This window comes from Mandrillus leucophaeus, unplaced genomic scaffold (genome assembly GCF_000951045.1).
Source record: "Mandrillus leucophaeus isolate KB7577 unplaced genomic scaffold, Mleu.le_1.0 Scaffold362, whole genome shotgun sequence".
NCBI classification, from domain to species: Eukaryota; Metazoa; Chordata; class Mammalia; order Primates; family Cercopithecidae; genus Mandrillus; species Mandrillus leucophaeus.
Window position 1 is genome coordinate 1,452,965 of NW_012103832.1, and position 17,076 is coordinate 1,470,040.

The following is a 17,076-nucleotide window of genomic DNA, read 5'->3' on the forward strand; positions in this document are numbered from 1 at the left end:
GGATAGTGCAGACATTTTAACAATGTTAATTCTTCCAATCCGTTAACCTATGATATCTTCCAATTTAATTGTATCCTCTTCAATTTTTCTTATCAATGTTTGATGGTTTGCATTGTATCAATCTTTCCCCTCCTTGGTTAAATTTATTTCTAGGTATTCTTTAGGTAGATAATATGGCAGAGGCCTTCTTAACACTGAAGACTCATCATCTCAGGGAAGCTGTCTCTGAAAAGCTGATACAACGTCTCATTCCTTCCTTCTTTATACCTCCATATTGGGTTACTCTTTCTCTGTTTACTTTTTCTTTTGCTTATTGTGCTAATGTTTTTATGTCTCTCTCTCTCTATATATATAGGTATATATATGTATACATATATATATGTAGGGAGAGACAAAACATACGTGTGTGTATATATATGTATATATAACTTTACACAAACATATACATATATACGTCTTAGATGTTATTGATTTCTTGAACTACTGTTTCCCATACTGCCATGTGTACTTTATAATGAAAAAAACTTTTATGTTAGCATTGTTCATATTGGGGCACTTCAATAATATTTTAATTTTTAAATGTATCTCCTTAGGTTGATAACCATTGGCCTTTGTGGCTTCATGACGTAAATAAGATTCAGTTAAAATAACTAAGATCTACTATATTCAAGATATGGGCATACCTTTGCCAGAAATACAGAGGTACTAGGCAAGGCTCCTCCTCTGATGTTTGTTGATATATAAAGGAAAACTTAAGATGATCAATAATTATGATATAAAATAAAAATCATTGTCAAAATAGAGATATACAACACTGCTATGGAGGGAGCATTCAAGGTGGAGACATTAGCACCTGCAAGAAATGCAGAAGAAAGACAATGTCTCCAAAGAGTATCCATGTCTCTCGTTAGTTAGAACAATACTTAGTAGGTGTGGATGACAGGGAACTGTGAAGCTGGGGAGGCATATTGGGAATATATGGTGGAAGGGTTCAGATGTCTGCTGAAGTTTTAATGTTAGAAAATGAAACTTCTTTTCAAGATATGTTTTCAATAATAATGTTATTTACTAACGTCTTGTTTTTAATAAATAGAATTTCTAAGATAATGAGATATATCTGTTTTGTATGCTGATTAATAATATGCTAATAACTATAGTAATTTGAATTGAATATTTATTCCTAAATTCTGTTGAGTGAGAAAAATCTTGTTTATACCTTTTTATAGACAATGTTTCCAGAAAAAAATTGGTCTGTGTTCCTAAAGCTGGTATGAATTCATAAGCACATAATGCAATATTTCTAGGAGGAATAATTATATTTTTTGTACTTCCACTCACTTACTACTAAAAGACATAGGCTAGCATATATAATTTTCTATTTATAAGTTTGTAATAAATTAGTCATTAGAGCTTCATAAAATGAATCTAACTTGACAGGCTTTAGTTTTTACTAATATCTAAGTATCAAAATGAATGATTATAATTTTTTTAAAGTTCTGCTTTATTTTATAAGTAATATGGAAATACCGTTTGAGGCTGTGTGTATTCCTTTACTAGAGCAATGTCAGCATTGGTAAGGGCCACTAACTAATATACATTGTATGTCTTCCTTTTATTTCTTTTGTTAAAAAATAATGTCAAAAGTTAAATATATATATTGCAGATAATTTTGTAATTGTTTAAGAAATGTTAAACAATTACTTAAATCTTACAAATTGAAAATTCACTTTCCATTTGTCTAGAACTTTTGTAAAGATGTTCATGACATCATCTTGTTTATTGTAATTACACCATCTAATTACAAGACTGAACATGTTTACATCAATTACATAATTAGTTGTAATTAGTCAAATTAGACTAATTATACAATTAGACAATAATCAACTCAAAATTCCTTTTTACAAATCATGAAAATTCACATACAAAAAGCCTCCCAACACCCAAAATATCAAACTCAAATGATCAACAAAATGAAATTAATGTTATGTGATAAAGTAGTTATAAATAGTAAAGCCTAAATGATACTCATTACCACATGTACACATATATGCCATTTGATAACATTAATCTGTGTGTGCATATATTCTCTGCTTTCTTATACATTCTGCCGTGTTGTTTTAAAATATTTTTATTATATCCTGACTGTCATGAATTAAGAAGGTAAGCCTCAAAGTTTTCCATAATTCTGTTATTTTAAAAAATATTTCATTAACAGACTTCATCTGAATTACCCACTCTACCCATTGACATGGTATATACATTAATCTTATATATTGACTTACAGACCATGTTACCTGGCTCCTCTAGTTTCACATATCTTGGTATCTTGTTTTCTGACTGCAAGAAGTAATCATTTTAGCTCACCCAGAACAACTCTCCAATCCCATGATAGCCGAACCACTGGGAAATCATGCATCTAGAGGCTTTTCTTTCTTTTTTTGTCTATTCTTCTCAGTCCGTTTTGTGTTGCCATAAAGGAACGCCTGAGATTAGGTAATGTATAAAGAAAAGATATTTATTTGGTTCTCAGTTTTGCAGACTCTACAGGAAGCATGATATGGCATCTGCATCTGGTGAGGGCTTCATGCTGCTTTCACTCATGGCAAAAGGCAAAGGGGAGCTGGTATGTGCAGAGATCACATGATGAGAGAGGAAGCAAGAGAGAGAGGGGGGATGTTCCAGATTTCTTTTTAACAACCAGCTCTCAAGGAAACTAATAGAGTTAGAACTCATTCACAGCCCCCCTCAGTAGATTAATCTATTCATGAGGCATCTACCCCCATGACCCAGATATCTTTCATTAGGCGCTACTTCCAACATTGGGATTAAATTTCAACATGAGGATTAAGGACAAACATCTAAACTACAGCACCTTCTCATGTGTCCATTTTGCTGCTGTGTTCTGAATAAGAATTAACTAGGATATACATATGCATACCATTGTATTTATAGGGCTATTCTTGTAGGTCTTTAAAGAATAGAAATCATCTCAAACAGTAGCACAAATTCTCTTTTGTAATCTCAATATTACCACCAAATTCATATTTTTTACCTTTAGATAACATAAATACTAGCAGTGTCCCTGATCACAAAAATTCAGGTATACAAAATATTTTAAGAATGCATCCTTTACAAAAACCACCTCTGCATTTTAATGGCCAGAGCTACATTGATATTGGTTCTCTGTACTTGATTATTGTATATATTTCCTTGGGGCTTACCTTTCTTTTACATTCTCTTTTCCATAATTGACTGTTCAGCTCTCCTATGGATGGCCCCAAATGCAGCTTCATAAATCTATCTTGCAGGCTACCCTAATGTAAAGATTTTTAAAATTTCCATTACTACCATTAGAGTCAACATGGTTCAGGAAACTTACTAAAAACTTACTATGTGCAATATGATGAGCTGGCTCTATTCCTTTCTAGTCAGCAATCTTTTTTGAGTTGACAACATGCAAAACACTGCCCAAATGGTAGGGAAGAGAATTTGAAGTGATCTCATTAAATGAAAAGGCAGGATCAATACATAGACATAATATAAACAATAAAAACATATATAAATATATACTCAAATGTGATTGATATAAATAGACAAAAAGCATTAACTCAAAAAGTAAAGGAGAATACCCATAGGAAGAATACACTTTTAGAGGATGGATCAGAAGTAAGAACTTTTAGGTTGAAATCTCTTCATATTGAGGCTGGTGCAGCGTCTTATGCCTGTAATCCCAACACTTTGGGAGGCCAAGGCAGGCAGATCACTTGAGGCCAGGAGTTCCAGACCAGCCTGGTCAATATGGTGAAACCCCATCTCTACTAAAAATATAAAAATTAGCCCAGTGTGATGTCACGCGCCTATAATCCCAGTTACTTATGTTGCTGAAGCATGAGAATTGCTTGAACCTGGAGGTGGAGTTTCAGCGAGCCGAGGTCACACCACTGCACTCCTGGGTGACAGAGCTAAACTATGGCTCAAAAGAAAGAAAAAGAGAGAGAGAGAGAGAGAGAGAGAGAGAGAGAGAGAGGGAAACAAAGAGAAAACTCTTTCTTGAAATAATGACTGTCAGATAATTTTCAAAAGGACTGGAGAGTAGAGTTGCTTGGTGAAATGGAGAATTAGGGATGGTGGAAATCAAGTTTAAAGTATTTTCCAAGAGGAGAAAGCAATCCTTGGTGAAAAAAATTAGAAGGAAGAGGCTAGTAGCATTAAACACAAAATAAGTAACTTTAGAATAAATACAAATCTGCAATCATAGCCCATCTAATATGACCTTTTCCAAGCTTTGAAATCTTACCTCATTTTATGTTCTTTATTGTGCTGCACTCCAGTCACATTAATTTTCTTTCTAGCTCTCCAACATGCCAACGTTACTGCTGTGTCAGGGTCTCCACGGTTGTGGGTCCCAGTGTCATTCTGTATCACTCATCTCTCCAGTGTATTTCTAGCCCTTCAACTTTCAACTCCACTAAGACCTAATGAGAGCTGCTTTCCAGTCTGTTCCATCTAAAGTAGCTTACTACATCTTCATTTCTCTCTATCTATTCTCTTGTTTGATTTATTTGGTAGTATTTAATACTCTTTTAAATCATCCTCTGTATTTGTGTAGACATTTATTGTTTCACACATATGCTCCATGTTCTTTCCGCTGTGTTCCCAGCGTTCAAAAGGTAATTGGCACAGAGTATACACTAAATGATTGTCTGTTTGTTGAAATAAGGCTATAGTTAATTTTACATAAACTTTTATTGAAATGTATGTGTAGAAAAGCACATGAAACGTTAAGTGTACAGCTTGATGAGTTTTTAGAGAGATCACACCCCTTGTAGTAGCTTGAAGATCAAGAAACAGAACATTAGAGGAGTTCATCCCCTCCTTGTTTTTAGTTAATTTAAAGTAAACAACTGACTATTTCTTAAAGTGTGAGATAGGACATGCCATGGCAAGATAACATTTAAAATCATTGAGTTTCCTTGATATGATTTTTATGTTTTACAGGGAACATGGAGACAGTTTGGCCATGTACAGGTTTTAGTAGTTCAAGTAAAAATATTTAAATATAGAAACATTACAGTGAAAAAATCAGACAGTTTTCAGCTGATTATTAGTATGACAATATTTGTAAAAGGGGCAAAAAATTATAAAGTAATGAGGATAATATAAGAAGTACAGCAGACATAAGCTAAGGGCAGAGTTGTTTAATGAGGAAGAATGAAGATGTCTAATTTGTATAGATAGATTTTATGTTTTGTATCTTTTATTATTATAAAATCATTGTGGGCCGGATACAGAGGCTCATGGCTGTAATCCCAGCACTTTGGGAGGCCGAGGCAGATGGGTCACTTGAGGTCAGGAGTTCAAGACCAGCCTGGCCAATATGGTGAAACCCCGTCTCTACTAAAAATACAAAAATTAGCCGGGCATGATGGCGCCCACCTGTAATCCCAGCTACTTGGGAGGTAAACGTGTTCATAGGGGTTTGTCGTACAGGTTATTTCATCACCCAGGTATTAAGCCTAGTATCTATTAGTTATTTTTCCTGATCCTCTCCCTGCTTCTAGCATCTACCCTCCAATAGGCCCCAGTGTGTATGATTTCCCCCTTATGTGTCTGTGTGTTCTCATCATTTAGCTCCCACTTATAAGTGAGAACGTGTGGTATTTGGTTTTCTTTAACTGCATTAGTTTGCTAAGGATAATGTTCTCCAGCTCCGTCCATGCTCCTGCAAAGGACATGATTTCATTTTTGTGTGTTTGTGACTGCATAGTATTCCATGGTGTATGTGTACCACATTTTCTTTATCCAGTGTCTAACATGATGGACATTTAGGTTGATTCCACGTCTTTGCTATTGTGAATAGTGTTGCAATAAACATGTGTGTGCATGTATCTGTGTGATAGAATGATTTATATTCCTTTAGGTATATACCCAGTAATAATAGTATGGCTGGGTCAAATGGTCTTCCTGTCAGAAAGACCAAAATTTAAGTATGTCTTGTTAATCCAAATATTTATTAAGCTATGGATAGGAAATGCTTTCTTTTAGCTGTTGTGGGACATACAGGATACCTCTGCCCCTAGGGGGCTTACGATTCAGTTAAAGAGCACAACTCAACACATCAAATGATAACTCATAAGCAAACACTAAATAGTGAGTTACAAATATATGTCATAGTATAAGATGCAGTGGATATTCCAAAGAAAGGTAAAGTACTTATAACTGATAAGGTCTAAACTGCTGAGGTGTAAATTACAATTTTTACAGAAATAGGAGTAGGTTTAAAGGAACAGATTTGAAGTTCAGTTTAGGATATGTTGAGTTTAGATGTGTCTGAAGCATCAGAATGGACATATTGACAAACATTTGTTATGTGTATCTGAAACTTCAGGGAGAATTCTGGAATGGGGGCTCAGACTTTGGAGTGGGGCAAGAAATAGAGCTTGTAGTAGAAATTCATCAGCAAGGATAATGCCACCTAATGAAATATTATAAAGTGAGGTTAACTATGGAACAAGTAGAATTCCAAGGAATAACACTAGTCATATAGAGAGGAGAAATAAAAGCAAAGAAATCTGAGCAATAAGTGTGACAAAGGTAGGAGAGGTAAGATGTATCACTTTATTCAAAAATTATCTGAGTTGACTAATTCTAGCATATCATTTTCTTTCAACTATTCTTTCTAGCTAAGCACATTTTCTAGGCATTTTATATCATGTGTGGGAATTCTGTAACGCAAGATAATAGTTTTATATATAAACTCTAGAAATGCATAGACTTCTGTATATTTGTAAGGGATACATTTATTTTTATTGTATGTTAAAAATTCAGTGTTTCCTCTAAACAAATATTGAAAGGTAATTTTTTTTTTTTATACCACTGAGGGAAATGCTAAAGGAGTGACTGATTTAAGACTGAATTTGGACAGTGAATGAAAATACTTATGACCATCATTCCATGCACACTAGAATAGAGATTCATTTGACACATTTGCAAAACTGTGTGCCTATGTCTGGGTAAGCTTTCTTGCAAATGAACAGCAGTGTTTTTATGTAGTAAGTCACTAAGTATTCCAGTCCTCCTCAGTAACATATGAAAGTATTACAAGTTTTAGAACTCAACACATGTTACCCAGGTAAAGTGATGAAACACATTGTTCCATACACACATTATCTGGAAAAAAATTAACATTTTGAATTTTTATAGTATCCCTAATACTATAAAATCACTGGGACACTATTTTGCCATCAAAATAAGTAAGTTATTTACAAGAAGAACTGTTTTGAGATAATGCATTAATAACTTTAGAAGGCAAAGAAAGTCCAGGGGACCTAATGTGAATTGGGCAGGAGACTAAATTATGTTGTATGTTCTTTTTTTCCCTTCAGCAATTTCAATCCAATGTTTTTACAAAGTTTTTCTTGGCTCATCAAGAGTTTGTTAGATACTTCTGGCCACTTGCTTGATTTGCATCTATCTACAGTTGTGCAGATTTACCTGGAGGGTTAGCCCTTAAACTCTTGAACATGAAATAACAAGAACAATAATAATATAGAAACACTCATGAATGCTTCTTTCCTTCAGTTTTAGATCTGTCACCTGTCATTGCTCCATATACAAAATATTTATGTTTATAAATTTAATTATCTATCATTAGATTTACTTAATTAACTTTGTTCTAACAACTGTGTTTCATTTGTTGGCTCTTCTTCAGATTCTTTTCTTTGTCTTCTCACGTCAATGTCTGAATAGATTGCAGTGTTTGTTGAATGCACTCCATTATTAAGTACACTGTTCTGATCCTTGTATAATAATTTGTGTAACTACCACCAGAAATAGACTTTTCCCCTGGGGAAACTAGTTTGCAAAGAAAATGTTATGAATTTTCATTGTAGTCTGTTAGTTTTTATCTCCAGGCATACTTAATATTACAGTATTTTTTTAAAATGCAGTGATATTTTAAAGTTAATTCATTTATAACTTATTTTAAAGTTAGGGCATGTCCCTTAAAAAAAGACAGCCTGTCATATTCTCATAATAATATGATTTAATACAATGTAATGTGATGTTTCATTCATTCTGGTTGTGTTGGCTTTTTCTAATGCTTTTTTTTTTTTTTTTTTTTACATTTTCAGGGTGAAACAAAGATCTTAAAACTAAAGAATCTTCGACCTCAGGACTATGCTAATTATAGCTGCATTGCTTCAGTGAGGAACGTATGTAATATTCCTGATAAGATGGTGTCATTTAGACTGTCCAATAAAACAGGTATGGAATTATCTCCATATGTTACATGTATCTTATCTACAACTAATGTTTAAAAACTCTCTTTAACTTTTTAAAGACCAAATTATTTCTATGGTGTATGTAGGAATAAGCACCTTTATTCCCAGAAAATCCTGGGATATCTGAAAAGCTTCATACATGGACACAGTAAAATGTCATTGTAATATACTCCATGTAATATGTTTACATGTAAACATACAATATTATAGCTCTTTAAAGTATTGCATTCTAAAATGTCACTAATGAGCATATATCCTGTTCAAAAATATTCTTGAGAAATACTAGATGCTTCATATAAAAATTCATGATTGAAGTTGCTAAATGAGTTTTGTGCTTTCAGAGTTAAGTAAAATAATCTTTCTTTTGCTTTGTGTCAAGTCAAGAAAACTAATAGGTAATTTCAGATAGATGTTTTTAAAACAGTATTTTTGTAGAAAATGACTGGGCACGGTGGCTCACTCCTGTAATCCCCAGCACTTTGGGAGGCCGAGGCGGGTGGATCACCCGAGGTCAGGAGTTCAAGACCAGCCTGGCCAACATGGCGAGACCCTGTCTCTACTAAAAATACAAAAATTAGCTGGGCGTGGTGGTGGGCGCCTGTAATCCCAGCTACTCGTGAGGTTGAGGCAGGAGAATCGCTTGAACCAGGGAGGCGGAGGTTGCGGTGAGCCAAGATCGCGTCATTGCACTCCAGCCTGGGCAACACCAACAAAACTCCGTCTCAAAAAAAATAAAATAAAAGTTAAAGCCTTAATAGGATTGAAACTTAAGTTAGCCTTTGTTCAATAATATAGACCCTAGAATAATGGTAAACATCTTAAAAATAAATTGATGAATGAAAGAGCAAAGAGAGAGTATATGAGTAAAACATATTTTGTATGATTGTGCTTAAACAATCACCTTAATAAATTAAAATTTGAACTGGTCTTGAGAAACTCCAACTTTTTGTGTCAATTAATATAAATTTTTACTTTTAAGTAACTATATTAAACTAAAGATTTTTAAAGACCCTTTTCCCATTAACAAAAATCTCTAAAAGTATGGGCTTTTTTGTGTCTGGGTCTAGACTCTGCTTGTGCCACTTACTAGCTTTTGCACCTTGTCGAGCAAGTCATCTAACTTTTCTTTGCCTGATTTCCTCATAAATTCATGAAGTTGTAGAAAGAATTAGAGTGGATACATATAAAGCATGTGGAACACACTTTACTAGTTCTTCTAACAAAGAGCTGCTCAGCAAATCCAACCAACTTAGTTGGTAAAAAGATGAAACTTAGGACTTTATTGTAAAATATATTTTAAAAAGTCAGCTACGGCATTGGTTCATCAACATATGTTCCATCGAGCTGCCAAGATTTTGAAATGTTCAGTCATTTATACATTAATTTTTCTATTCATCAAACGTATTGGGACCCTCCTATGGTTCAGCAATGATAGGAACACTGATTTTGACTAAGATTTAAATTGTCTTAAACTAGAGAATGCTCTATTTCATATCAGTTAAAAGTCATTAAAGTACAAGAACAATGAGAGAAAATTAAACTTTATCAATAATCGTAGGAAATTGTTGACGGAGGCAGGGCGTGGTGGCTCACGTCTGTAATCCCAGCACTTTGGGAGGCCGAGGTGGGCAGATCACGAGGTCAGGAGATTGAGACCACCCTAGCTAACACGGTGAAACTCTGTCTCTACTAAAAATACAAAAAAATTAGCCGGGCGTGGTGGCGGGCGCCTGTAGCCACTGCACTCCAGCCTGGGCAACAGAGCGAGAGTCTGTTTCCCCCCCCAAAAAAAGTTGATGGAAATTATGTTGCAGAAAAAAAATAGAAATATAAAATCTTAGTGGACTTGGGACTTACAAAAGTTAATATCATCTGACTTAAAAAAGGGGAAATTGGATATTGAGAAACAAGAATAAACAGGTTAACACATAAGAACTGGTTGTAATTATGTTATTCTTCTTGGCATGAAATGCATTGTGCCTTATAACTAATTTTGTTTTTCTTAGCTTCTTTGATATTTTTCTTGAAATATATATGATCCAGAGAGAAAATTAAAAATAAAATGAAAGTACGACCTATGGGTTGAATAAAAGCATTACTCTGGAATGAGGAAGAAAAAAACACTGAGATACATTATTACTTAAGTTACCACCTTGCACTTTAGCAGTGCCTTATTAATTTTTAAAGTCTTTAGTGTTTTTTTATCTCAGTTTATTTTTATAACTATAGGAACATAAACAGATTTTTCTTGTCATGTCTTTTTCTATCATCTGACACATAATGAACTGTCCTGCAGTAATGAAACATCCTCATTGGATTGTTTTGAGAATGAACTAAATACACAAAATTCTTTAAAGACAAAGATAACCAATAAAATTATATTTAATATATTTATCTTGTAGATGTGATTTTTATCATTTTCCAAGGTCCCACAGCTCATAAGGAATGGGGACTAGATTGACTCCAATGTTTGAAAAGTTATTCTAAATAGGAGACTGACAGCTCTTCTTAGTTTTCGTAGAGATGGAGAAAATGAACTTAAATCTCATCCAGAGTGTTTTGTTAGGAATAAATAAGGACTTCATACCTTAAAGCCAAAAGTGGAAGATTACTGGGAAAAGTTGTAGAATTTCTGAAATCTTTTAAAGTAATTGGATGACTTTATTTCTGTGATTATTAAAAAAAAAAAAAAAAAAAGGCTCAGAAAACAGTCGTTGAATACCTGTTCTGTGGAGGGCACAGTAGTGCTATAACTAGAGATATTTTATTTAACCTTTCAGCTTTATGTTGCATTTTTTATTTTTCAGCTAATATGTATCTAGACTGGGCAAACATAAAAACCTATTATTCACCTTTATAAATTATCTCACAAAAATGTTGATTGATGTTCACTACAAAATAAGTATTAGAATTATGGTAAGTAATTGAGTTTAAAAATATAAGCTAGTATCCGTTCAACTCTTCAGTAACTGTAATCAGACATGTCATATGCCTCATACTTTACACGTTCAAACTGAGTTCATTTCAGAAATTTTTCCATCTGGTGGTGCTCATAGTTGGAAGAGTTTATGAATTTCAAATAGGTGAAATTATTGAGGTAGCTTTCAAAGTACACAGGGCATAAATTAAGCTTAGAACATCCTCATGCAAATAGGTCTGTAAACTACAAATAATTGCATGCAAGATATTTCAGTGCTCTTTTAATAGAGAAAGAGGAGTATTAGTTACCATTGCTTTAATCAATGTGAAAGTCAGTTGCTCCTAGTGATTCTTACTGTTTTGAATCTCTAAGTGATGTATGTAAAATTACCGTATTTTAAACTGTTGGTTTGCAAAATGTCAAGGAAAATGTGTACCTTATTGACAGGAGAAAATTATAAATATTGTAATATGTTTGGTTAATCTTCTCTGTAAGCCAATATGTTTATAAAAGTCTTACTTTAGTTTGGAAATTATTCTTACAATTAATGTCAAATAATTGGCTAATAAATGTACTTTTGGTAGAGACAAAATGCCATTGTAACATCTCCACAATCACATCAACTTTTTAATTGTAATTAGTCTATGGACCTGATTTGCACAATGCCCAAATGAAACAGGATGTAAAGATGGAAATAATGTATAATAGAAGTAAAAATTTCTAAAATGTTCTTACAGTGGAACAGTTACACCATGGAGTAAGTTTTCTGGCTGCATCCCATACCTGCTGAATTAGACTTTCTGGCAGATGACCTTGCAATGTGTACACTTTAAACAAGTTTAAATAATTACTTTGGATGATAGTAATATGTAGTCTTTGTTATCCTACTGTTTCCATGAGCCCATTCCATTTTGTGAATAGAAATTAATTTTCTAGAATTGCTTCGAAAGGCAGTGTCTGGGTGTCATGGTAAAGTCAATGTCATCTGTAGAATTACCAATAACGTGGTTTCTTAACTTTCCTACTATGAAATAGCATTGTGATGGAACTCATAACTGTCTATCAGCCATAGAAAGTGTTAATTAATTTGTTGGCTCCCATTTCTTGTTTGGCATGCTATGAAAATGTCTCCTGCCACAGAAGTGTCATTATGTATCACACCTAATCTAGCTGTCTTAAAATTTATTGAGATAGTGCATAGAATTTTATAAAAGATAAAGTGACTTATTTATTTATTTATTGTCGTGCACCCTGATCAATTGACACAGCGCTTGGGAGGGTCTAGAAGTTGTTTTGGTTGTTTCCCTACTCATATTTGGATGAAAAGGGGTATCACCTCTTGACTGGTAAATTATCTTTAAAACATGTGTGTATATATATATGTATATATTTAACCTGGGAGCATAAATTCAAATTGTCGTGAATATATACTCCCTTGATCCTTGACTGGTAAATTCTTAATGTAGCTATATTTCTCATAGTTTATTAAAATAAGCCTGTTAAAATTTGTAAGTTTAGATGGTAATATAGGTGTATTTTGAAATTATCATAATTAGGATAACTGAGTATAAATTATTTTAAGTTTCTCATATTATAATGTGTGTTACCAACACTAGAACACATAGAATATGATAAAACAAATTTTATTTATTTTAATGAATTTCAAGCACTTAATGACTTGATGTCTCACAATTTCAAAGGCAAATAAGAATTAAGTACGTTACCTATATTAGGATGAAAAACATATTTTTTACCTGCTTGAGAGGTTATGATGAAGTGTATAAAAAAGGGATAGGTGTGGCTCATTTGGCCTAATTATATAAGTCCCTTGATTTAGTCTGCTCTACTTTAGCATTTATAAACGTTATCTAATTAAGATATCATCTTTAAATGGGATTTAATTCAAGGAACCAAGCCATAAAAGTATTACTGGCTATAGAAATAGGGGGGAAATATATATCTTTCTCCTCCTTCCTTCTCTCATTTATTCTTCAATTTTTTGTCCTTTCTCTTCTACTCTGTTTTTGTTTTTCTTTTTGTCTCAGTAAATTATCATGGAGGAAGATAGAGGTCAAGAAACGTCTTTGTTAGGCTGCTTTGTTAGGCTGCCTATGTTAGGCAGCTATTATCTCTTTCTATTATTTTATGTAGCTCTTAGGGAAGTTGTAATATAAATGCCCAGCAATTGTTGTGAATTTCAGTATAAAACGTTTTGTAGGGCCGGGCGTGGTGGCTCAAGCCTGTAATCCCAGCACTTTGGGAGGCCGAGACGGGCGGATCACGAGGTCAGGAGATCGAGACCATCCTGGCTAACACGGTGAAACCCCGTCTCTACTAAAAAATACAAAAAAAAAAACTAGCCGGGCGAGGTGGCGGGTGCCTGTAGTCCCAGCTACTTGGGAGGCTGAGGCAGGAGAATGGCGTAAACCCAGGAGGCGGAGCTTGCAGTGAGCTGAGATCTGGCCACTGCACTCCAGCCTGGGTGACAGAGCGAGACTCCATCTCAAAAAAAATAAAGTAAAATAAAATAAAAATAAAACAAACAAACAAAAAACACATTTTGTATACTGTTATCTATTCATGATAGTTCCCTTCATGTTTAGAGGAATTTAAGTAACTTACTTAAGCCTTATGAAAAAGAAAATATTTTAGTTATAGAAGTTTTGATAACTGTGAGCATGAAACAAAATACAAAAACAATTTGTCTTGTGATACGCTACACCTATGGTCATAGACAGCCAATGTAAGTGCAAGAGGAAGTAACAGTAAAAATTTTGCCGTAACCTGCACCTTAATACTAACATCAGCCATTTTCCTTAGTCATATGAATTTTTCTAGCCTCTTGGGTTTAGATGATCTTCATAGCATCTAGATAATCAAGAGAATCATTTATTTAGAATCTAGATATGCTAGTTAACCATCAATAACAGTTTTTAAGGACTATTTAGATTTGTGAAAATAGATGGTATACATATGATGATGTTCTATGTTAGTCAGCTTGGGCTGCCATAGCAGAGCACCACAAACTGAGAGACTGAAACAGTAGAAATTTAAATTCTCATAGGTCTAGAGGCCACAAGTTTAAGATCAAAGTGCCATCAGGGTTGGTTTCTCATGAAGGCTATCTTCTTGACTTGAAGATGACAGCTTTCTTGCTGTGTCTTCACATAACCTTTCCTCTGTGCTTTCATGGAGGAAAAGAGAGAAAGCTCTAGTGTCCCTTCCTCTAGTGTCCCAAATATGGACACTAGCCGTATTTGATTAGAGTCCCATCCTTAGGACCTAATTTACCCTTGGTTACCTCTCTGTAAAAACCCTGTCTTCAAATACAGTCACACTGGAAGACAGGATTCGGGATATGAATTTGGAGGGAAGGACACAATTCAGTCTATAATACTCCCAAATTACTGAATGTGAACTTCGCATTTAGGATTGCTTTTCCTTAAAATTTCAGACATAAGTTTATAATATATGCTAAATCAAAGCAAGAAAATGAGTCAGATGTGTTAAAGAGCCTATTCCTCACTGGGAACTCAAATTAAAGAAGTGACTCCATTGATAGCATTTATGGCCCTGTATTCTTAGCTTTCAGGAAATATGAAGAATGCAACTCTAAAGGAAGAAAGTAAGATGAAATTTTAGGGAGAGACAGATATCACTCCTGTAATACATCGTGAATTTTTAAAAGCATGGTCAAAAGATTACAGCAGGGACATAAATGATAAGTCAGTGAACTTGTGCATCATTCTTGGATTTTTTTTTTTCCCCTGAGTCTCTTTTTCAGTGAGGGCAAAGCTAATATGTGAAATGGAAGAAAAAACATTGGACTTTTCACGTTTCACGTGCTAAAATATTGGAAATATGGGTGCTTTAATAATTTTTTATCATAGATAACAATCCAGGTTATCTGAACAACAGTGTTTACTGCTACAGCCAATAATGGAACACAACAAATGTTATTAGAATATTGTAGATATAGAGAATAAGATGTTCCCTATAGCTCTTTTGCATACATTTTAGCATTCAAAAGTCTAAGGTTTAAATTTTGGTTCCTAAATCTTTTAGGAAGTTACTAATAGTTAGCTTCTCTTAACTTATTTTTTACCTTCTTAAAAATGAAGAAAACATTTTTGTTTTCAAAAATAATAACACATGGGCATCTTTTGGGGAGAGCATTATTCTGCCTACAGTGTATAGCTTCAATCATTGATGATTAATCTTGAAATAAGTTCACAATCATTTTATGGATGACTTTTGTCACTGCATATGTTAGATACTAGTATTTCCCACTAAAATCTATAGAAATGATTTATATTGTAAGTATATTTATATCTAACCTATTAGGAGAACAAATGTTTAACATAAATACAAAATATTATTTATGAAATTGATAGTGGTTTGTTAGGAAATGAAGAAACTTCAAGGTTGTTGATATTCAACAGATTCTTCATTTCAGTGCTCTGTCATTTCCTGAGGTAATCAAGCATATATATGACCTATTTTCACTAATGTAACTTCAGAGAGGAAAAATATAGATGCTGATAAGTCAGCACATCTTAAATAGAAGCAATGGTCATTGTGAGGTTTCAACTTTGGTTTTACTAAGGCAGTATATAGAGCAATAAGATGATCCAGATTTTTCAAAATTGTATTGCTGTCGTAAAAGGAAGTTTACATGTTGCTGGGATCTCCCTACACCTGTGCATTTTGTTGTCCTAGCAATGAAATTTTTGTATTTCTTTATTCAAATGTATCTTGAAACTATGGGTTCGTATATAAATATACCCCAAAAACTAGTAACTCTCCCAGAAGATATCATAATCCAGATACAATAAACAACCTTAGTCAAATGAAAGGCAACACTAAAAGCCATCTCACAACAGAAATACTTTGGACCATATCCAATAATCCAATAACCATATCCAAACATCTAGGATAGTCATTGATTATATTTTTCTAACTTTAAGTATTTATTATTTTTATTATGCTCTTAGATTATAATTATAATTCAAAATTTAAAATAGTTATTCATGAGAAAATCTTGCAAAAGCTCAGACCATGTATTTTATATTTGTTTCAGTAGATTGGGTCGAGGATATGCTAAAATAAAGTGATAGGATTTTTATACTACTAAAAACAATTAATTTTTAATTTTGAAACTGTTCCTAGATTATGGATTTGTAGACCAACCTTGGTTCTTTTCAGAGTTTTACTAGTCTAGTGAAATACTAAGAATTGCATTATCATAGGCAATAATTCATTTGGTAGAAATACATTTTACAATTTCTTCATGGTTTTGGAGCTAGCCGTATATAATTTGTGGCTTAGAATAGCTCCATGATCATTTGCTGACAATTTGCTTTTATAGGTTACTGGCTCTAACAAAGGAGATCCAATAAAATACAAAATATTATTTTCTTAAGTGCATGTAGCCAGTCATATTGCTTATTCACTCCGAATACTAGGATAGATTATGTCAAAATGTCATCTTTAGGCAGAGCAACCATCCCAATTTGCCTTGGACTTAGTGGAAGTCCCACATCCTGGGAAACCCAATAGTTCTCCCAAAACAAAACAATTGGTCACTCAATGAACTAATCAACTATCGAGTCTACCTCCATATAAGATTCAAGTCTTAATGTCAATTTTTAATGTGGGTGCATATGGAGCCTTAAACAACTCTACCTAAAGAAGCATTATTGAACAAGAGCTGGGTGTGGATTCTGGTTCTCTTATGATCAATTCCTTCAACTCTTTGAATTTGCTTTCTGCTAAATCATGTTTATGAGGTGCTCTCGGGTAGGTAACATAATGTTGGGAAGAGAACGCTCACAATAAAATTTTACATTTATTTAGCAAAATAATGACAACAAC

The 17,076-nt window shown here is 33.6% G+C and overlaps 1 protein-coding gene across 1 annotated transcript in view; it reads left to right on the forward strand.

Moving 5' to 3' along the window:
* The window catches only part of MDGA2 (MAM domain containing glycosylphosphatidylinositol anchor 2), a 916,950-nt gene that overhangs the window by 577,607 nt on the left and 322,267 nt on the right, over nt 1-17,076 (forward strand). Inside the window, exon 5 of the mRNA XM_011989775.1 lies at nt 8,133-8,265. Within this exon, the coding sequence (XP_011845165.1) occupies nt 8,133-8,265 (133 nt within the window). The remainder of the gene's footprint in view (nt 1-8,132; nt 8,266-17,076) is intronic.